General features: G+C 41.2%; 1 protein-coding gene across 1 annotated transcript in view; it reads right to left on the reverse strand.

The window, feature by feature from the left end:
* Positions 1–23,072, reverse strand: part of NCKAP5 (NCK associated protein 5) — a 388,365-nt gene that overhangs the window by 205,379 nt on the left and 159,914 nt on the right. Inside the window, exon 4 of the mRNA XM_067299354.1 lies at positions 13,526–13,585. Coding sequence (XP_067155455.1) covers positions 13,526–13,585 — 60 coding nt within the window. The remainder of the gene's footprint in view (positions 1–13,525; positions 13,586–23,072) is intronic.

Below are 23,072 nucleotides of genomic sequence, written 5' to 3' on the forward strand. Positions count from 1 at the left end.
CAACATGCTCTTTAGATGATATAAATGTTTTCTTTTCTAAACGACTGAGTGCTCACAGAGTAAATGGGCACACAGTCGAACCCAGCACTTCCCTCTTGGTTCTGTATTAGTGAGATAGGAGTTAGGCAGTAGGACACACATAGGATAAACGTAAGAGAAACACTTCTAAGAGTTGCATTTGGCTTAAAAGGACAGGCCCCTGGAACTTTGTTTCATTGCCCCAGGGAAAGCCAGCATTTACTCCCAAGCTAGGAGTAGCATATGTTTGCTGCTCTGACGCTAGGGAAAGTTTGGCCTGCTTCACTTTCGGGACTTTTCATGGATGGCATTCCCCACCAATAGACAGGATTATCAAGAAGTTAAGTGAAATAAATGCAAAGCTAAACACCAATTGGGAGAACGGGATCTTAAGCATGCCAATTGTGAGAAGTAGCTCAGAGTGGTCTGCAGTGCCACCAAACCCCCACAGACCTGGGAAACTCTGATATTTTAGTCTTCACACACACGCTTCTACTTGCCTTTCTCATCTAACATACTCAACATCACTGGCATCACTAGTTTGCTGCTAGCCACCTTCCCGTATAGCATTTCTTTTGGTCAGGCTCTGTACAACATTGCTCGTGAACATGTCAGATCTCATTACAATTTCTTCTATGTTCACTTGTAGAGACCATTTAAGGTCAAAAAGTAACTAAAAAAAAAATACCTTGTTTACTCAGTTGTTCCTTGCATGTATTCCAGAGTCCTGGTGCTTAGTTTTCTGACAAATGTACCTCAGTCTTTTTCACTCCTTGAGCACTGCAGGCACTGCTATAGGCAGTAGGGATGTGTGGCGGGTTATTTGCTAGCTGGCACATCTTCAATGGTATTTTTAAACAGAGCTGCTACTGTAAAATCTTTATTGGCGCTGATGATGTACACATCCAGAAGAACAGACTTGACTTTCAGATGCCAGATTAAGTTTGCAAGCCTGGTTGTTCGGTTGAAAAAAATAAAATAACAAATTTGTGTTCTCTTTTTCATTTGTTCACTGCTCAGACTGGTATATCTGAAAGATGGTATCAAAACCTGATACCGTTTTGCAGAACCACTTTTCAGTAACAGGTGCATCTGAATGTCTTTTCAAGTTTTCAGAGACCAAACTCAGCTCAAGTCTACCAGCTAGCTAACTTCTGACACTTAGTTGTCCAGCCTTCTTTTCCAAGTTTGTTTACATAAGACACAACTGTCTTATTGTACTGAACCTTATTTCTAATCTATTATTCTAATCTATTATTTGCATGTAATCATGTACACTTACCTGATGTAAGATGGCTACAAAAAATCTGGTGTTTTTTCCAGCTTAAGAGCAAGTGATGACAATTGCAAGTGTTAGTTTGATTTTCTTAGAGAAAAAAAGAGGTGTTATTTCTCTAAAGAAAGTCTCAGCTACTTAAAGCAAAGTTTAACACAGATTGAAAAAAACACATGGAAGTAGTTGCAGCTATCAGGCTGACGAGAAGCTCTGTTACGGGGCAATAAATCACATAATCCTGTGATTAACATGCCTTTCCTTTCACAGCAGTACTGTCTATGCAAGTTTTCTACAGCCTAAAGCACCGGAATAGGAGGCAGGGGAGTAGATCGAAATTCCCGGCACATTTTGGCCAACGCGCCAAGGCTTCACCTCGCTTCCAGGCAAGGCTCCCTCGTCTTTCACCGTGGCAGGTGCTCGGAGAAGGCGCTGGCCTCCTGTAAGCGCGAGCGACCCCTCTCCATCAGCGCTGCTCAGCAACGCTCGAGAGACGTCTGGAGCTGGAGCGCGGCCAGATCAGTCTCGCCTGCCTGGCGGGCGCGAGGGTCATGAAGAACGGGAGAGCGCACCCTTTGTAATTATATCATTTTTAAGCTTTGGCAAGAAAGCAGCTTTGCTGCGTATCTGCAAAGCAGGAAATTTGCTCTTCACTATTGCTTCTGTGAGCTGCTACAATATTTTGTAAAAATGAACAGCTTCCTATCAGTCACTCCAGACATCAAGTTTGATATCAAATGCAATGCAGGTGAAATATGAACAACGTTTGTCTAAATGGGCCTGAAAAGAAACAACACGAGCCAAGCCAAGCCAAGCTTGCAAAGACGCAGAAGTGTTTGGCGTGACTACTCGGCCCTCGTGGGGCGGAGGGGAGCGCCCGCCAAGGCCCAGGGACCTCGCTCCTGCCCTGGGCGCGCCGGGTAGGTCAGATGCCACATGGAAAGAAGACGACCAAGACAGATTTCTTCTTCCCGTCTCACCAAGTTTCACTCACCTCCTCCTACGTATTTCTCAACTTGGGAACAGGTTTCCCTTATCAACTAATGTAACATACCACAGTCAAAAAACTGACTTTAGAATATCACAACCGACACCTCTCAAACATTTAGTTTTAGTATGAAAATATTCTCCGGCTCCTGATTTAAGGCATTTATTTTCCTGTGATATCCCCCTCACCACAAGTTTTCCTTTCTGAGGTGGTTTGCTCTCAACAGCACGGGGCAATCGCCCGTAACACAAGACTTCCAAGAACTATCAGGGAATTAAAACCTACTCCTCTAGCGACAGACATGGAAAAAGTTTCTTAAATGGGAAACTCTGCCAGTCACTGCTTCAGGGCACTTGTTAATAGATACTACCAGAAACGGGACGTTCCCAAGAGATAATATTTTTTTTCTGGCACTTAGAAATTGTTTCGACAGAAGCAGTGTCACCATGGATGCCGATCACAAATCGGCAGTGTAAAGACGTAATTACAAAACGCCTGTCATGTGGACTGTGCATACTGAGCCAAATTCCCTCTCAGTATTCATCCCAAGTAGCTGGGCTGTGATTATTTATAGCACATCAGCACTTCCAGGCTCCAAATCACTCTAGGCACTATTTAGAAGCCTAATAAGACCCTGCCTCTTCCCCAAAGATTTGCAGCCTAAAGAGACAATGATACAAAAGGCGGAAGAGTCAAAACAAAGCCTGTTTTAAAAATAAGCAATTCGGGCACAGAAGTTAAATAGTCTTCAAGATTAGACAGGATTTAGGTGGCAAAGGCAGCAACAGAACCCAGAATGAAGCATCAAGCAACAAAAATAAACCACAACTTGATTTGCAACCGCTAGATTTCTTAGGAAAGAGAAGAGGTCCCCAGAAATTGTTTTGCAGAGGCTTAGCAGTACCAACATCTCAAGTATGCCAGGTTTCTCTCAAAGTCATGGCCATCAGGAGGGTCTGGCACTCTGCTTTTACACAACGTGCATGCCTGCATTCGTTCTCTATGTGTGGGCATGCATACATGGTCTTTGGGAATAACCCCAAACCCTCTTAATTTCCCCAAACAAGCAAATAAAGGTCGTTTGGCATGTACAGGGCTTGTAGGACACCAAAGCTGAAGGATATGACCCTTAATGAAGATAATGAATAGGGGTTTTAACCACTTTGCTATTTAAAGTCACACAACAGAATATTACATTAGAGGAACGACTTATCTATATTTGGGAGAATGAGTGAAAGCCATTTCACAGCCAGGTGAAGCTTCTGTATCAGGCGTGGTACTTTTATTTTCATTAGTTTCCAGAATAACTGCAGACTGCATCATGCCAAGTGGTATGGAAATAACACAATCCAAACATCCCAGTCATTCCCACAGTCTAGACAGTCTCCTCTCGCAGGACATTGAAGCAAGTCTGGTCACCAACTCCAGACTTGGAAAACTATGTCATGAGATCTTCATTATGAAAGATCCCGTAGAATACCAAACGATGCCTTTTCACAATGCAATGAACATAGAGCCAAAACAAATAGAAAGTATGTAAAAGCAAACTCCTGACAAAGTAAAAATCAAATGAAAGGTTATGAGACAGAAGTAGGGAGGGAAAGAAAGGAAGACTCACAGTCACTAACTCAAGCTATATAAAGCTACAGAAGTATTAGCATACGAGGACAAAATTTCCTTGTTATGTTTTAATATTTCTTTTAAATCTTGAACATAATTTACAGAGAGCAAGGTGATTATGCTGTGCCAAGGGGGCAGAAACCAAAGCAAATTCAGGTTAATGGCATAGAGAATACTCTCAAGTTCAAACCTGGCTCAGATGAGCTGCCATTAATTTTCCCATCTACCTGCAAAGTGTACAGTGGTCTGAAATAAGCCAATAGTTTTTTCCCAGTTTCTGCTGTCTCTCTTTTATTAGTCTCTGGAAGACTAACTTCTGTGTATAGACATGTATACTGTCTCTGTCCAGAGGGAACTGGACAAGACAACGGTACGTTACCACGCTACCTCGGTGCCACAGAGCTTCAGTCATGGATTGGGACTCCGTTGGGCTAGACCCTGTACAAAGAGCTGTTGCACTGAAGAGTTTTTCCTCGAATACGTCGCAGTCTAAAGCACTGCTGGAGCTTGATCATTCCCGGGGTCAGCACAGACCTGCCAGCACAAGCTCCAACAGCACCACGTTCGTTTAAATCAATGGGCATTTAATGGAATCAGCACAACAGCACAATACTTTTGGAACATAAGCTTTGTCCTTCCTCACACATAGACTTTCTCTCTCTCCCTACTGATATCCTTTCTGTCACGTCTGGAGGGCGGCAGGGGTCATTCTTCTGGACCCTGACCAAAAAACTCCCCAAGAAAACAACAGCAACAACAAACCCCAAAGAACCCATGCTCCTTGGTTTGCGCATGGATTAGTTCCACACATTTCACAAAAAATAAAAAATACTAGAGCGGCATTTAAGTTCACCTTTAGATGACAACAACAGCAAAGAAATTAAAGACCATACTCCTCACCCTGCGGTGAAAATGCTCTCCTAAATTGATCGGCTTGATTAGACTGAGGTGAATTTGGGAAATTGATATTGCTGCAGTCTTGTCCTCTGCCCTGTCTTAGCCATACTTTACAAAATAAATTAGCAGCTGGCTCAAACCACGGTGAGGGCGACTGTAACACAACACACACAACCATGAGATGAGTTGAGATAAATACTGTAATGATTCAGAATAGTTTGATTTGTTCAGACAGATATTGCAACCAGATTTGAATCAAAAGACCTGAACTGACAAGACAACAATCTTAATTTGGTCTTACAAGTGGGCCTACATGATTTAAGAACAAAAACTGAAAATACCATCAAAGAGGTTTGGTTTTTTTAAGAACAAACACGAACAAAGTCTTAACAAGATAAATTAAACTGAACTTTCTGTGCTCGCAGAACTAAAGCAGTAAACAGACGTTTTAGGTAGAAGTTATACTGCTGGTAAGCATTATAAATTCCACAGTAACAGTTTAACTAGTGGCCACAAAAAAAAACAAAATCTAGTGATTTCTTTTACTTTTAGTATGCTAATTTCCCTAAATACTTCAAAAAAGTTGCAACACCAAGTATATCACAGTAGTTTCACCATTATTAATCTCTATAAATTTACCTTCCTAGTTTGCATAAAAGTCAAATTGTTAGTCCAGTTCATATATCCGTCTGCTTTCTTTAGACTCTCAAATATTGTGACTAATTCTGTTCCAGCTGGGATTGCTCTCTTGCATTAGATCAAACCTGACTGCAAATGTTCCATCTCTTCAGACTTTCAAACGGCAGCTCTATTCAGGTCATCCTGCAAAAATACGAATCCAGTGAGGGTACAGCTTCCTACAGTGAGCTCAACCCGTTGCCTGGAGGTGCTCTGGATTGCAGGGCTTAACCTTTGGATATTAAAATGCCTACAATCCACTGTTATTAGTGCATGTGTGCATCACTCCTATTAGGCACTGAGGTATTGCCTTGGGCAGGATACAGCTGTTTCTAGTCATAAAGTGGGATTTGCTTCACATTGAAGTCAACTGCTACTCTGATATTAAATATACCCAGTGGATATTACGAGAGTGCATGCACCTCCTCTCTACTGCCTTGAACATCTCCTGCCTTTGTTATCTAATGTATAAATGGCAATTTCTACTTGAGGGCCATTTCGATTATATGGCATACTTTCTACAGTGGCCTCTGTTTTATTTTCCGGCCTTATATAAATGTGTTTTTAATATAATTTTTTTTTCATTGTTCAGGGAAGCTTACATAATTCTATTTGATTCTTCATGTTGACTAAATACTTGCAGAAACTTGTTGAAGAGACAGACCACGTAGGTGAACTCCAGCAGCAGGGACACAATTGATTTCTGTTCATCTGGATTTAGTAATGGTCTTCCTTACAATGGTGATACCTATAATAAATTTCTAGGCAAATGGAGCAAGCAAATACCAAAACAGAGGACAGAGCACACTGCCTTTACAACAGCAAGTACCAAGAGCCCCTCAAAGTGTAGGATGTTCTAAAATACGGCGGCTAACATCTTCCAACCCCACAAGGTCAAAATCTAACTTCCAGTGAAGCCAGATAGGACTCCAATTTGTTCTCGATGTTTAAATTATGTCACCTGTTCTGCTCTTTAAATATCCTGCAGAATGCTTGTTTTTTAACTGAGCTGTAGACATGGGTGTTATTTTAAATGAATGTAGCTCCCTCTCCTGGTAGAAAGCCAGATTTGGAAAGGCCACTAACACAGGGGGAATTGTCAAGGAGCTTTTTATTCCCCTATGTGCTCACATAATTTCTACTGCACCTTAACAACGGAATGAAAGTAAATTGATTTTAATGAACATTTTCCTTATATTTGATTGAGGAATTCGGTGAATAGACCAGATTCTCAAATTAATTAGCCAGGAGAGACTAATACTGATTCCGAAAAGCAGAATAATTCTGAGCAGACATAATCAGGCTTTCAGTAGTTCAAGAAAAGTGAGCAAACGTGTTTATGATTTTCATTGTAGAATGACTGTTTAAGGGTCTCAAGTATTTGCTTTAAATCATGACTAATCCTTAGATTCCCAGTCCATAAAATAGAAAACCATGAAAATAGCTACATAATTGCAAATTTGAAGTAAATAAAAGAAGGAAATACTTATGACACAAGACAAACTAAAATGCCAAGCCTTTTCCTGTATTCCAAATTTAAAAACCACGGAAGATAAAACTGCAAAATTGTGAATGAGGACATTTGGCCTAATGAGGTACAAACAATTAACGAGGTCCAGGAGCATTAAACTAGAATTGTAAAGAATTTCAATAATCATTATTGATGGTAACTACTGCTAATGCCACTGAGTTTCTGTGAGGGCCATATGATAAAGCTCCTAAGGAAAAGCAGCTAGACAGCATGGCTAGCTGTGTAAATATACAACTTCACAGAGGAGAAGGAACAAGGGTCAGCTTGCTTCTTTCCGGTTAGGATGTTTAATATTCAAAGAGACATTTTAAAACAGTGACTTTGGCTCTCTGTCTGCTACTTTCTAATTAAAGTGCAGATAGATGATTCCATAGAGGCAAGGACACATAAGTTGGGAAAGATAATTTAGCCTTTTGTATCTCATCTTTAACACTTCATTTATTACTAAATATCATCTATTTTTGAATGACCCTGGCGCTTCTGCAACAACAGCTTTCCCAGCTGCTCGAGGCTATTGCAGCGATTTATCACGGCTCCGACAGCGAGTGCTTCCACGCTAGTGGCGGTACATTGTGCTGCCATCTGCAAGGCTCCAGCTCGAGAGCAACCTCAGGATTCCCCCTCCGCTGTAAAAACAAAGTGCACGCTGCAGATGTTACGAGCTGGGCCTCCGAAAACGCTGACTGTACGCGTCTGAGGAGGGCTCCCCACTAGCTGATTAATGGGGCAGCATTAATACCAGCTTCGGTGCTGACCACACAGCCAGAAAGGTAGCACGAGACAGAGCACTGACAGCCAGGGAGAGGTAAAGGCAGAAGGAGAGGGGATAGGAGTTGAAAAAAATGCAGCTTTTCCAGCCTCCTGCAAAAAAAGAAGGGGGTTTGGCTTTCTATTTTCAGCTCCATTCCACTTGAGCTCAACACAGCATCATCAAGCAGAGGTCTTCTACCTCCTCTTCCTTCTCACCACAAACTAGCACCTAAATTAAGGGTCTAGATTTGAGTGAAAGAGGAAACAACTGAAATTACATACAAAACACCCTGGAGTTTGAAGAAGCAGAGAATATGGTCAGACTTTCTACTGATTTTAATAAGATTTCCATCAAGACCACTTCTGCACTTTGGCATGTCTATCTCCATGTGAATGTTCCAGTTCGGAAGCACATGATGACGAGAAGAAGGAGCAAAAGACAGATCTTTTCAAAGCTGATTACATTAGAGGTTCACTTTCGATCTGGGAAAAAGACTGGTTTGCATTTCAATCTCAGTGGTTTTGTAAGAGGCTGTTATGTGTATCTAAAAACATTACATTTAAGAAAGCTGTAACAAGCAAAGGTGACTCCATTTCTAGAAAAAATGGCATATCTTACTGGCAGTGTGATTTTTTTTTCTGCCTTTCCTTTTTACCTTTTCCACTCTTTATTTAGAAACTTGCAGCCTCTACTATTTTATACCAAAAACTGTTTGTAAAGCAAGAATTGTGCTGACCGCATCAAAACTCATTAATATAACTTGTTTTTCCATTATTAGCACCATCTGAGCCTGTTGAAAGCCTTAACCAGGGCTTTAATTTTTCCACAGAGAGCTTTAAATTAATTAGTGGTTTACATGCTAACAAAGAATCTGATACATTCATAAATCAATCTAATGCAGAAGGATTACCAGAGGGTGGAAACCTATTCAGCGGGGACCTCACATTCAGTTAACATGGTGTGTTTTTAACAAAAGGGTGCAGGTGTGAAATAGATGGATACAGGGAAGAGCCCATGATAATCACTTTGCATCACTTAAACACACAGCAGGACACATGGTAAATCAGAGCCTAGGGCCCACCCTAAGTGAAACCCATGTAGGCATAAAAGGCAGTATCATACCACTTTAACCTCCACAACTAAATTGCCGGAGTGGTATAATTTCTTTTGTGTAGGTTACAGGCCAATGAACTAATGGAAAATAGAGTAGAATTAAAGTACTTGGATGCAGAAGTACAAACTAACGAAACAACTGCGTAACGTACACGCATGTATATAGGTATTGAATAAACAAAAACTTGAACATTTTTCTTGGAAATTATTAATTGAATCCACGTTATTAAAACGTGATGTAATTGTGTATACTTTTGGTTCATTCTAGGTTTCTAATCTAGGTTTCTGATAACACAACGCTAACTTTATCATGAGAAGCCTGCTATGTAAGTATGGTAGCATTTTTCTCATTTTTCCTAATCAGGCACCGTTCACCCTTAATGAAACTCCACAGAAAAGGAGCACTTTTTTGGATCCCATTCTGTGTCCTAAAGGTCCAAAGTCTGAGACTTAAGGTTTTATACAAATTTTTGCATTAAATGAGTCCAAAAACCAAGGAGTTTGACAATGAAAACAGTTTCCAGCTTTTACCGTGTTCTGAAATAAACTCTTCATCTAGTTTGAAAGCTGTTAATTTTAATAACACAATCTCTGTCAACACAGACACCTGCAGTCTTCAAATTCAATAACAACTGTGTGTGTACGAAGTGATCATTTGCTTTTCCTTTACAAAAAGGTAAAATATCTCCAATGAGTCAGAAGAAGCATGACTATGAAAGTTTAACCTGCACATTAAAGGGCCATATGGCTCCAGAAGGAGCCATACCACAGCGTAGGCTCAATGCTGTTAGTATTTTTAGTAGACTGACTGGTAAACCAGTTGTACATTTTGATAATGAAGAATCATCAACATTTACTAATGGTAGTTCATAAAATAAAGAAATCTGAGCAAGTCATCAGCAATTCACAGTCTAAATTTATCCAGTTCTCCCAATTCGAGCAATTTATTCCCTATAGTCACTCAATCCTACGTACGAGGTATCCCATTTTCAACACAGCCACGTGGAATAACCAGGCTATTACAGCTCATTCATATATTTTGGGGGAAGGTAAACATTCATCTTTAAAAAAAAGAAAAGAAAGTCTTCATTTAATCTCTTTTTTATAGTACCTTCCAGTACATATCTACTTCCAATAATAAATCAGTCATGTAAAAAGTAACTCTGGGACATATTATAAAAAAAAAAAAAGCATTTCCTATGAGGACTGATGTGGGCCAGACACATTGCTGCCATATACTGTACATAATGCTTTAAAAAGAGGTCTCGTAAAAACACATTTCATCATACTCGACATATGTTATTTATACAGATGTGCAAACCCATTTTTGAACAAAGATATCACAGCTTAAATAGTATCAACAACACATGCTCCATATTTATTTGTCAGTATTGTTTTAATGTACAAATAAGCCTCATTGCAGCAATTCCTGTAATGGTGGGTGAACAAGAGTGCAACCAGTCTTTCCTTTCTACAACTTCGATTGACTACACTCAAAAAGGCAACAGCTGGTTGTAAATTATGGCACAGATTAACCAGCAACCCCCTTGCAGGGGAGCAGAGCTTAAATCACATATTCTCCACGTGATTCATGCTGGGAAGGCAACAGCGAGAAGTAGCCACAACTTTTTCACACTGTGATTAAACGAGTGCCAAGTGGAAAGTAGGCAGGAGAGGCCAAAACCGCTAGCAGCATACGCTGTCCCCCCAGCCGCACACGTGGCAGGGTCACGCACGTGGGAAAGGACACACATCTTCAGCTCATTGACACTGCCCACCCCAAAAACGGGGGTGGGCTTGACAGAATGAGATCACTTCTGACACTCACAACCTACTTGTGATCTCAAAACCCAAATAAAACTTTTTTTTTTTTTAATAAGCAAGAAACACTAGCACTGTATCAGATGATACGCCGTCCTGCAGAGGCCTGCATGGCTATTTCCTTGCTTTCCAATGATACGCCATCCTGCAGAGGCCTGCATGGCTATTTCCTTGCTTTCCAATGATACGCCATCCTGCAGAGGCCTGCATGGCTATTTCCTTGCTTCTCAAGAAGTGGGGCAATAACTCCGCAGCAGGCGTCTTTGGCTTTGTTCGTTCCATCCCAAATCACACCACGGATAGAAACGTTCTCCAAGAGACTGAGCAAAGCGTTAAAGGTGACACTTGTTTTCACCTGTGCTCTTCCCAAAAGAAGACGTTAGCCCCCTGAAAACCTCCAAACCCACCTCACCGAATATTCCATCTCCTGGGCCCTTACTGCTTCCGCCCTGCTCAACGCCAAGCAAGTTCATTACTGTTAACTAATGACTGCTGCGTCTCATATTAAAATCACTGATTCTGAGCTCTGAGACACAAACAAGTTTCCATATATCAGCCACTTCAGTTGTCTCTGTGGATGCCCTCTTCCTCTGCGGTAGCCACATGATAGTTGTTGAAATTACCCTTCGGGAAAGAAGGGGAAAAACTACCGAGCACTTACCTTGGGGAAGGATTGCAGCCCTGGAGGGCTACCTATCAGTTCATAATAGGTTAAAACACTCTGCCTCACAACAAATTAGACAAAATGACACTCTGCTTGGAAGTGACTACGTGATTAATTCCACAAGTCCATGGAAAAGGGACAAAAAGTATCTGACCCTCACTAAATTAAACCAGAGGGTGGATGGAACATGACTTCTTAGCCCAGGAATCTGAAGCAGGTATCTGGGGTTTTTACTCTGGTCCTACTCCTTAGAGCTAAACAGTAGGTAGTCCCAATTTTTTTTCTCTTGAAGGCCATGCTATGGTATCAAAATTCTTGAGAACTGATGGGATAGAGGAAAAGTGATTCCCATCATTCCAAGCAGTTCCTCAGGTCCAAAAAATACATATGAAAAGTTCCTGAACACAGTAACTAAAAGGAATCATATTTTTTTTTAACCTAATGCATCATTTCTGAGACAGTAAGGTCTTTCAGCAGTTCATTTGTTATGACTGCTTCTCTTCCACTACGAGTAATTTCAGGACAATGACAACCCATGAATTTATAGGATTTCTACCTAAAACAGAGGTTCTCTGGAATTGCATATACCAAAAAGATTACTGGGTCTAGAAGGTTAATCAATATGGGTTATTTCATAAAGTCTGGAATTATCCCACTAAGTGTATTTTACACTCAATATATGGTATTAGTTCTATGCCTCCAAGGGAAAGCTAGTTTAAAAAAATTAAAGGAAACATTTCAAATATAGTAAACAACTCTTCCTAGATTTTGAAAAATTATTTACACTTAAAACTAAAAATGCAATTGCAAAACCAATGCCTGGTCTTTGCCGTTCTTCCTCAGGCAAAATTCTCTCTGCAGTCAGCAGGCATTTTATCTCAGTTCCAGACTGCCGGATTATAGCTTGACATGATAAAGTTTGTTTCTCGGTCCCTGCAGAACTTATGCCCCAACACACACAACATTACCAAGCGCTCAATCTCCCCGACTCCTTAAGCCATGTATTGAAACCTTCTTACGGCCAAACCAGCCCCTTTGCAGAGCCAAGGGCAGGGGAGCCCGGGGTTGTCCCGGGGTCGGGAAAGGAGCAGCGGGGCATGCACCGGGGGCTTGGGTATTGCAAATCAGCAATACCCGCCTGGGCAAAGCCCACTTAGTTCCTTCCCTTCCCAAGGAGGGATTCAGATCCCCCGAAGCCCCTATCTCAGCGCAGCTGGAGCTGCCTGCGGCCACGGTGTTAGAGCAACAAATCCAGAGCAGGTTTTTCCCACCTGCTGTCACCCACATCCCCCCCATGGCTTTGCTTCACCGTGTTCATCTCTAATAACAGTTTACCAAACGCATTCGCTGGAGGCTGTTGAGATTTTAAGGACTCGGCATCGCACAGCTAATGGAGCATGCGCTCCCCAGACGGACCCGCCACAGAGTCGCTCCACTAAGTTAAACAAACTTCAGGCCGAATCCTTTCGTAGCCCATGATGCGACTCACTCGAGGCGACGGCAGCTTCACAAAGACGTCCATCTAAGGGAACCGGCCTGGGTTTTAGGCTTTTTGAACTCACCTGCTTCATCCCGCGGAACCCCAAGACATTCATCTGAAGACAGGGACAAACCAACCTCTTACCAGACGGGAGAAGTTCCTCGGATAGGAAGTAATCGGGCACCCTCAGCACATGTCAGCTCAAAAAGAAAATCATTTGGCAGTGATAAGCTGCTCTATAAATTGAGAGTTGTGGGCAACCAAAAATCTGCCATTTCAGTTTTTGCTCACAAGCCTAATCTCACAAATTGCTACATGAAAAATGAAGATACAGCGCATTACACGATTTACAAAATTATCAGGATGACTTTTTTCTTAAGCCTCCATACTTCTATGCTTCCATTTTTCCACAGTTGGCTAAGATTTATCAGGCAACGGAATTTACTGTATTTTCAGCTGAAATTGCCTTTCCGCGCTCACGGTCTTGCACGCCCGGCTGCCCGTCCTAGCAAACAACGTCAGCGGGGAAAAGGAAACAGGCTTTTCCTCTGAGGCCGTTTCTCCAAGGAAGCCAAGTTCCTCACAGGGCCTTGAGTTTCTCCGGACCGATGAGCGCATGGCGGGCGACCCGGCGCTACGCCTGGCCTCGGCGAGACCGCGGAAACGGCGCGCGGCGGCCGCGGCAGCTTACCATGGCTCCTTCCCGCTCGCTCTGCGCGACATCCCGCTGCAGCCGCGCCACCGACAGCTTCTCCCTGCGGAGAGAAAAGCGCGTGAGGAGCCGTTTGTCTCTCCCCCCCGGCCACGCGCTCGCGCAGCGCTCTGCTAACCCTCGCGGCCGTATTTCTTCCCGATATTTAATGGGCGTTTTATTGTTTCGTTTGGGGACGGTTTGACAGAAGCGCCAATAAATCAAACGCGTCTGACCCTCGCTTGCTCCAGCCAGGCGACGAAGCGGCTCGTCGCTCCGGCTAGGGGCAAACACACCATGCAAGTCACGGTGCCCTCGGTGTTCTTCTACGGCCTAACGCACCAGCTTCGTTCTGCGCTACATCAGCGCAAGCTAGGTTGTTAGGTTACCAGATCCATAAGCAGATCCATAAAAACAGAATTTAAAGAAACTATCCTATTTGTAAACATACTGTGCTGCATTTTGTAACTACTGGATTACTAGGCTTCTGTTTTTTGTTTTTTTTAATCAACCTGTTTTGTATACCACCCTCGCCCAAATCTTTGGCTTGACTCACACAGCAACTAGTTTGCTCAGTTAAGGATTTGGTGATCACAACACGCTTTCTCCTGAAAAGCTGCGAGCAAGGAATGAAAAATACGGTTTTAGCAGATGTGGAAAAGGAAAGAGAGAGTTAGTGTTTGGACTGGGAAAGCGCAGCACGTGCCAGCTACGTCAACGGCAAACACTCTGCTTGGGCACGGCAGCAGAGAGCTGCCGCTGCAGGAGAGGTAAGGGAGGAGAGGAGTTTACACCGGCAGCTGAGCAGAACAGGAAACAACAGATCAGAGCACACCTGGGACGTAGGCAACCTAGCATCATTTAAAATGGATGTAAGAAAAAACAAAGGCATTTTTTCACACAGGTTTTTTTCTTAAAGAAGAATACCTATTTTTAAAAGAAAAGCAATCTGCAGAAGTGTCAGAAGAATTTATCAGTACATGATGAAATATAAAATTTGCAGATGAACAAATATCTCTACAAAAGTTGATATGCTTTGGAAACTTCTGGCAAAAAGCATTTTTAAACAGAAGATACCCATCTGTCAAGTTTGCGATTTTCCCCTTACGCATGTTTTGCCCAGAACTTGTGTTTGGTCTAATTGGTAAGAAGGGCTTGAACCACCTGCGCATAGTGCGGTGTTACAGCACTTACCTAGGATATTGTCCCAAGTAGTAACTGGAGCAGAGGTCTTTAATTTAAGTGTTAACAGTTCAAGCTTTTTGAGAAAACGCACTGCGTAGTCAGTAACTGGCTGCTCATTTCACTCAGGCTACGCAGCCTGAGGGCCACGAAGCTGCTACCAGCCAGGCGGAAAGGTGCTCGAACCACAGTTCCCCCCTGCCTGTTCAACGCCCTGGCCGCTAGACCACTGGCCACTCTTTCTAACTGTCTGACTTTCCTGAAAAGTTTTGAGCTGGGGAGGGGGGAAAAAAAAAATCAAAACAGAACAAAACAAAAAACCCCACACCTTCCAGTTGTGCATCGCAATGAACTCTGAAGTCTTGAAAATGTAGAGGGAACATTTTCCCACTTCTTCAGTTCTTTTGCTGTGGTGAAGAACAGGATTTCAAAACTCCCATCCCACAAAAAAACTCCAATGATGCTGAGCCTTGGTGAGGTTAAGTCCCCTGGGACGCACAGCACCCTTCTGCAGCAATTCCTGCCGTCGATTAGCTCACTTTCACTCATCAAAAAACCATAAACGATACACTATATTTTATTCCTGATTGTGCAATAAAAGCAGCATTTAATCTGATTCCATGAACACAACTGTCAGGCATCACTTCTGCCAGGGAAGGAGTATCTATTAGTACCTTCCTAATTACTAAAGGAAGCGATAGCACTTCTGTCATTTGGCCATAACTCAACACATACTTTGGGTCATTAAAGCAGATCTCTCTCTCTCTCTTTCTCTCTCCATTTAAGCAGAAAACCCAATGTTTCAGTTGAGTTTTCCTAACAGTCACCTGCCATTACACGCTTGCTGTACCCCTAGAAGGTTGCCGGCGCAATCAGCTTTTGGAGATGCTGAGAACAGGACGCTGGGCTGGAAGACTTGGCTCTGCTGCTCCACTAGGGTCATCGTCACGTTCTTGTTGGCTTCTCATCGGTCACATCCTTTGGCGTATGGGTACAGCGAAGAATACTACACTGCCTGGCCAATCCCATGAGAATAAAAGCCATTTAAGCTTACAGGGTGCCAAGCGATCTTGGGAAACCATGTCACACACATACACATACACTCCCGTCCAAAACGAACGTGCATGTGGAAGGTGCATCTCCAAACTGAACTACGAGGGAGCTATACGCTGCAGCACTCGTTTTGCAGATTAGTAGCACCGGGAAGAAAGAAAAGGAATAGAAATGAGGCTTATTGACTAGCAGGAGAATAGAGATGCAAATGGGTACTTCAGCTCAACTCTGACACTCTGCTTCCCTCAAACAAACAGATGTGGAGCTAGGGGCAAAATGCAAGGGAGTCAGAGAACAAAATGGAGGTTTTGAGTAAAGCCACCTAGGACAATTTCAGCAGAATTATTTTTAATTCAGACATGCAATTTCACTGAAATGAAAACACTTGACAATAGACGCAAGTTTTATTTAAGAAATCAGGGTACCAAAAGCATGAAACAAAGCATACCAATAGAGGACTTTTGCCAAAGAACTTGCTCTCTGTAAGTTAAAAAATGTTTAGTTTTAGACTGGAACAGAAACAATCCCCTAGAACATGGTTTCCATTCCCCACAGAACTCTAGATATTAAGGAACTCGAAACCCCAAGGAAAAAATTAGGCCTCCTGGAAGAAGTTACGTATTTCTGCCTTACTGGGATCCAACTTCAGCGCAGGCACTGCAGAACCTGGGGCGAGAGGCTCTTGCTGCTCTTGCCCACACTTCTAAAAATCATTCTCCCTTTCTCTGTTTACTTGGAACAATTTCCATTCATTTTTGCATTATTAGCAGATTAATACCAGGCATTGCTAATATTCTGATTTGTAAATGCATACTATGCTGAAACAACTGAATATTGGTGAAACCCAAATACAATACAACCAAAACCCTGTTTGAAGGTGTGTTTGTGTTACTCCAACATGATATCAAGATACTCTTTTGGGCATCTGAGAAATTACTGAAAATTGAGAAATGGCATTAGTACATCATTAATATGCTTTGATTCAAATATCCCAAAACCCAGTTTCTAAAACACACATACAGCCCTCCCTCACCCTTGCTTGGGTACAATCACAAGCAAATTACAAAATTGTTTAATTGTATTTTAAGGATTTAGTTCATCTGCTGGAAATAGCCAGTTGTGTTTTTGCACCGCTTCACTGCCCTGATACGTTTTAGTGGAAAAAGCTAGTGTACCCTTTGAGGGGGGGTTGACTTTTTAATTGCAAAACAAATGCCTAAAGATATTTTATGAGAACAGATGCAAGGGGGAAAAAAAAAAGACAAAAGCCACTCCTTCACATACTTCCTGCAAGTGATCTGCATGTATACATATATACATATATGTATATATACATATACACACACACACATATATATATTCCTTCTATACAAGGGAAAAAGAACTACTTTTCTCTCTCCATTTAATCTCTAACATGGAATTAGTTAGCATTTCTGGAATTCTGTAACTTTTATGAAACTAAATTCCATTCAAGCTCCATCAGTGAAGAGACCTCTTCCTAGTAAAATAATCTTTTCCTCATTCTGATCAAGAATACTGGATGAGATTCCAAAAGAACTTCTTTAACATTTTTCCTTGTTAAACAGAGCAAAAATAGGCATTCTGGTACTGCCTTGCAAGTATTTATAACCTTCCTGGTAGTAAGAACAGAACTATTTTTCAATAGTATAAAGCAAAAAAGAAACCGGATTATCATGTATGAGAAAAACCTTTTAGAAGGGGATTCAGAAAAGCCATCTGTTGCAACAGCGTTCTAAAAATAAGTTAACTTTGAGGCAAACAAATTCTGTGCTCCCATTTCAGATAGATCCCAGTGCATTTTCTCTCTCCCTTCTCCATTTTGCAAATGGAGAAACTGTGTACTTAAGGCCAGACCCGAGCAGATGGTTACCTTCATTTAAGTAGGACACGTGGTAGGGGCTCAGTGTGCCTCTGGACCAAATTAATCCTTAAGATAATTCCATCGAATTTCATTTGTGGTGTATTTGGCCCATTGCCCGCAGTAAGCCATTTCCCACTACCTCTGTATAAATATATGCCAATATAATCAGTGAGAAGTGTGGTCAAAATCCTGTTAGGAGCCAACAGCATTTAACACCAATTTGCAATGTTGGAAGTTTTCATTTAAGGTACGTGACCAGAGAGAACAAGGACCTTCGTGTCTAAGTGTGACTAAATAAACCTATTCGCTATTACCCACCATCTCAGGCAGTTATGATTAAGACACAACATTCAGCAACTATTCTTAGCCCCGATTTTTTGTTAAACACGGTGTTACAATTGGATAAGCACTTTCACTATGACTGAGCTGCAAAAATAATAAGCTTTTAGCTGCTTTAGCCTTTCAGATGTTTCAAATGCAAAGAACATTTGACATGCAGCTTCAAAGTTAATCTTGTTTTTTTAATCTTTGCCTCTAAATAGGAAAAATCAGCAGCATTACTTGGTTGCTGTATGGTTTCATTTATTTTTAATCAAGCATGTTTCATCCCTATAGCATGATTAATTAATAAAGTTAATTAGCAACTACAACCAACCTACAAGAAAACAAAATCTTCTCTGGGGATTTGAAAAAAAAAAAATTAAAACATGTTCATTGAGAAGTTCTTACGTTCACTTTTGAAATATTACCAAATGATAAGAGGTTTACAAAAATGTCCTTTGAAAGCAGAGTTTATGCTCTTAAGTTGCATATTTGCATTATAAAGGGCGAAATTCCCAGCCAAGGACTTTGCAAAGAGATAATTAAAGGAGCCAAACAAGGATTTAATGATATCCTTTCCAGACAGAACCAAGCACACAAGTATCCACTGTGTGAATGTAAGAAAGATATATTTCAAGTCTTCTTGTCGCTAATCGATTGTACAGTAGTTTGTCTAAGAAAAGCAATGGTTTGAGGCAAGCCCATTTCCTCCAGAAAAAAATATAAATGTTCAAAGTAATCCTGCACTATCCTAAACTCTCCTTAAAATAACATTTCTCCTTGAATCTTCTTTCGCATCTGTTAGACTCATTCAACTACCAGACAAAACCTGTATCATATGACCCATCACAGCTAACTAACACACCTCAGATTTTCACTACAAATTATCAGTTACTTGAACTTTTCACAATCCACGGGGATAAAGTGGGACAAGCAGATGCAGGGCACAAACCTCCAGCTATCACCGCGTTTTGAACAAGCACGGACATAGCTCCCGATCCGGTAACAGATAGTCTCAAATCACACAACACAATAAAAGCGATATTAGATGAATGAATGAGTCCCTGAACAGTTTTTTTTCCTTAGTTTTACTTCTTTATACTAGTATTTTACATTCCTACAACATGACAAAAAACTCTAGCAATGAATTCCATATGCCCAAATTTTAAATTAGGATTTGCATTTGTATTTTGAGACCTCAGATTCAGAAACTCTTAGATGCAGGCTTTTGCTTCTCCGTTCAACACAGAAAGATATTATTTAATATAGCTTTTTAATAGACTTACAAAACTTAGATTCCATTATTATGAGCTGAATTATATTTATTTGCTGAGACATCAACCACGGAGACTCAGGATGTATTTTCAGTGATAAATAATAATTTTATAGTTTTAATGAAGAAGAATAATGTTATAGTTTTAATGAAAAATTTTATTACAGTTTTAATGAAGAAAAGGGACATAATCAAAAGTCAAAGAGACCGTATGGTATCTTAGTAACATCACCTGAAACTTAAGCTAATGCTTCAGTGAATGTTAATTCCCATGACCCAGTGATACCCCAGTAGTTGTATCAGACCCTGACAATGTCCCTCCTTCACACACCAGCAGTATCACTGCGTGCCAACATGTAATGGTATCTCTTGCATTCTTCACATTTAAACAGGAAGATTTTTACATTTCTTATACGCTGTACATCACTACTTCCCTACACAGGGAATAAATGAGGACAAAACCTAACAGTTATGACCCTTCCCAAGTTATTAATTTAATTGCTTCTCTGCTCTCCAATTTTTTCCATGAGCAGAAGAGCGTTTTCTTTACGTCTCATCCTTCCTTGGAAACTTTCATTCTGAAGGGATTTCTTTAGAAGCAGTCAGTTCTGCACCAGAACATACAGTCTTTTCCCTTCATCATTTTAAATATTTATAACTTTCACCAATTTTAAAGATGCAAAAAGACTGGGAAAAAAAAAAAAACAAGCTTAGCAAATATGCTTTTAACATTTGGTCTATTTTTAGCGATTGTACCAAGTCACAGTGGCCAAACTACATGCCAGCAATTTTGTGCCTTATGCACACTGTTCTGAAGTAGAGAAATTCAAACCGAGTTTCCTGCTTTACACGATTGCTACGAGATCCAGAAACTGTAAGGAAAAAAAAGATTTGTTCATGTGGTGAGGGGGGGAGAGAAATCGGAAAACCGAAACAGAAACCCAGAATCTGAATTTGCAACGAGCCCCGAACCACGTCGTGGAACTACTCCCTACTTCTCATCTACCAAAATTAGGTCTTTATAAAAAATATTTTTCGCAAAGGATCATTTGTAGCCACGACATCGTTTTTCAAACGAACCAGAACAACCACCACTAAAATCCATTAAACCCATGTTCCGGCTTGGTGCCGGTGCTGACCGAGGGGCAGGGAGGCACCGTGTGCCGGGAACCCCAGGTCCTGCTTCCCCCAGGGCTTCCCCCGCCATGTGCCGACCAGGCTCGACCTGCTGAGCCGACGAGAAGCGACGGAGCCCGGCCGACGGCGCGAAGGCTGCCGGCTCCCCGTCCGCTGAAGATGCTGTTTAACGCGTGTATCTGGGGCGCGATAGACTCCAGCATCGTGTTCATTTTGAAACTGTTATTTCAGAAGGACAACAGTTTAACTAGGTCTGGCGATAAAAAAAATGAAAAAAAGAAAGAAATCATCTTGCAAAGAAACATTAATTAAAAATTTAACGCTGAGCAAAGTACAAAGTTTTATTTAATTATTTTACAATAATTGCAAAGACTGCAGTTACAATACCAGGAGTATTATCGCTGCCAAGCAGTAGCAGAATAGATAGGACAAGCCATCAGCAAGGCACAGGGTCCTATTTATTACTGATTTATTTTGTATTTGTTTCTGAATACAAGATAAGTATAGAGCTAACATCATTTACATTAAACCTGTCTTCTACAAGATACAATACTCCCAATCCAGACCTGCAAAACAAGCAGTAACTTATTCAAACTGCATTTTCTTTGGGACAACACTAACAGTGGAGGAAAAAAAAACCAAAACAGGAATTATAACCTAAAATGTATGTCAGCGATCCCCAGTTGCACCTCACCAAGCAATTTCCAGTAGATTTTAACGTATATGAAATCTGCACCTGAATTTCAAAGACAACCATCTAGTTACTTCCCAGAAGCAGCCAAACGAGACCCCAAATACATAAGAAATACCAGGGAGGATCATCGAGGGTAACACATGGCTTAATCGTGTACCCTTGTTAGAAAGGCGAGGGGAAGAGCATCATAAAAAAATAGATGAACGTAGCAGAGGCGGACCCTGAACTGTAAGAGCAAAAAGGTAGCGCTGGGCTAGGAACACGGGTCAAAGCCAAGAGGGAGAAAGTGAGAAAGGAAGGGTTATCAGGAGGCCACGTCAGATTACCACAGGATTATTTTCATGACAAATTACTCTCTTCACCCCGGTATGGTAGCTGAGGTCAGCCGGGCACCTGAACGTGATCCCATCTCTTCTTCCAGGCATGTATCAGGGGACTGACAGCAACGTATTTTCAAGGGAAGCATCTTTCCTAAAACTGACCATCTTTACCCCTTCACTGACGTTTGCGGTTCTCAGCCCCGGCGTTCTGGGTGCAGGGTTGCACGTCCTAATGAGTCACGGCTATTTTAGTCAACACTGGGATTCTCTTTTTTAAAAGGTAAAAGAAAAAAAAGAAAAAAAAAACTCCCTCCACTATTAATGCTGATTCCACAACACAACCCACCTCCAAACTCTGCAAACACCCGGGTCAACCAATGGCATTAGACATAGTCAGTGAGGTCCAGATCCAAGCTTTAAAGTGCTGATCATTTTTGTCTCTCAAGCTTTGAGATAGTTTTTAACTTTGGTAATACAGAAAAGTCAGCAGGTAACTAGTAAAAGCTTTTTAAACAGAGACCTTTAAATAAGGTTCATGAGTAGCCTGTTATTAGAAAGGCAATAAATAACCGCCCCCCCCCCCCAAACCATCCCCATTCACCTCCTCGGCAAGAAACGCAAGCGGCACCAACCACCACGACCAGTGCGGTTCCTTGGCTAAGGGGGAATACAAGGATGCATACATTCAGCGGTGGAATGAAAGATTAATGCCTATATGGTGTAAGGCCAAATTATCAGGGTAATTATGAGATAAACCCAGTAATCGGGATAGCTGATTGCTCTGCTGGACACCTCACTTGCGGTCATTATCGCAGAGCTAATGCATTCAGTTGCCATTTTTCCAGATGTGCTGCTCCAAAGCCTCTGTTTCGGACTCAGATCCCAGGTGGAAAACGGGGGAAAAAGAAGCAGAATTTATTTACAAAACACAAAAACGTGGGAGAAAAAAAAAAATCAGTCATTTCTAAAGCATTGGGATAGTAGTGAGAGATAATTAAAAGTTTGTTTTCAAAATCGGCCCAGACACAGAACAGGACACTGCAAAATGCACGGAAGTTACACCTAACCGTTAACATTAACGCAATGTCCAGCAGCAAACTTCGCATACCCAAATGTCAGGAAACACCAAGAAAACTGCACTGCAATACCGAACCCTGAAATACAGCTAAAGTACACTTCACAGTACAAGTGAAAAACTACAAACATTATGCAAACCCTGTATTTATCAAATAGCATAGTTAATATTTTAATAGGGCCAAGTTCAGCCCAGATTTATTCCCTGTTTAAACCCATTAATTTAATACATCCCATAAACTACTAAAGCACACTAAGAATAAAAAAGCACAGAATCTGTTCCACAATTTTTTTTTATATTAGAAGTAATATATAAGAAGAATAATAGCATTTTTTATTCTTACACCACAAAATACATAGCAAAAGCAATTTGTCAAAATTCAATAATGTGGCAGGAACTTTGGATTTCTTGACATAAGCGATTGATTTATCAATTGTAATGTTGCATTAACAGTAATATTTGCATTTAATGCTGTGTTATTTCTGCCAATAAGTTGCAATCCAAGAAGCATACAGAGGGAATTTGTATGATTAGGCAAGCTGCCAAGTTCTGAAAGACTTGTTATGGAAAATCTCAGTGTTCAAACAGGCAAAAAAAAAAAAAAGAAGAA

The sequence above is a fragment of the Apteryx mantelli genome, chromosome 6, assembly GCF_036417845.1.
Source record: "Apteryx mantelli isolate bAptMan1 chromosome 6, bAptMan1.hap1, whole genome shotgun sequence".
NCBI classification, from domain to species: domain Eukaryota; kingdom Metazoa; phylum Chordata; class Aves; order Apterygiformes; family Apterygidae; genus Apteryx; species Apteryx mantelli.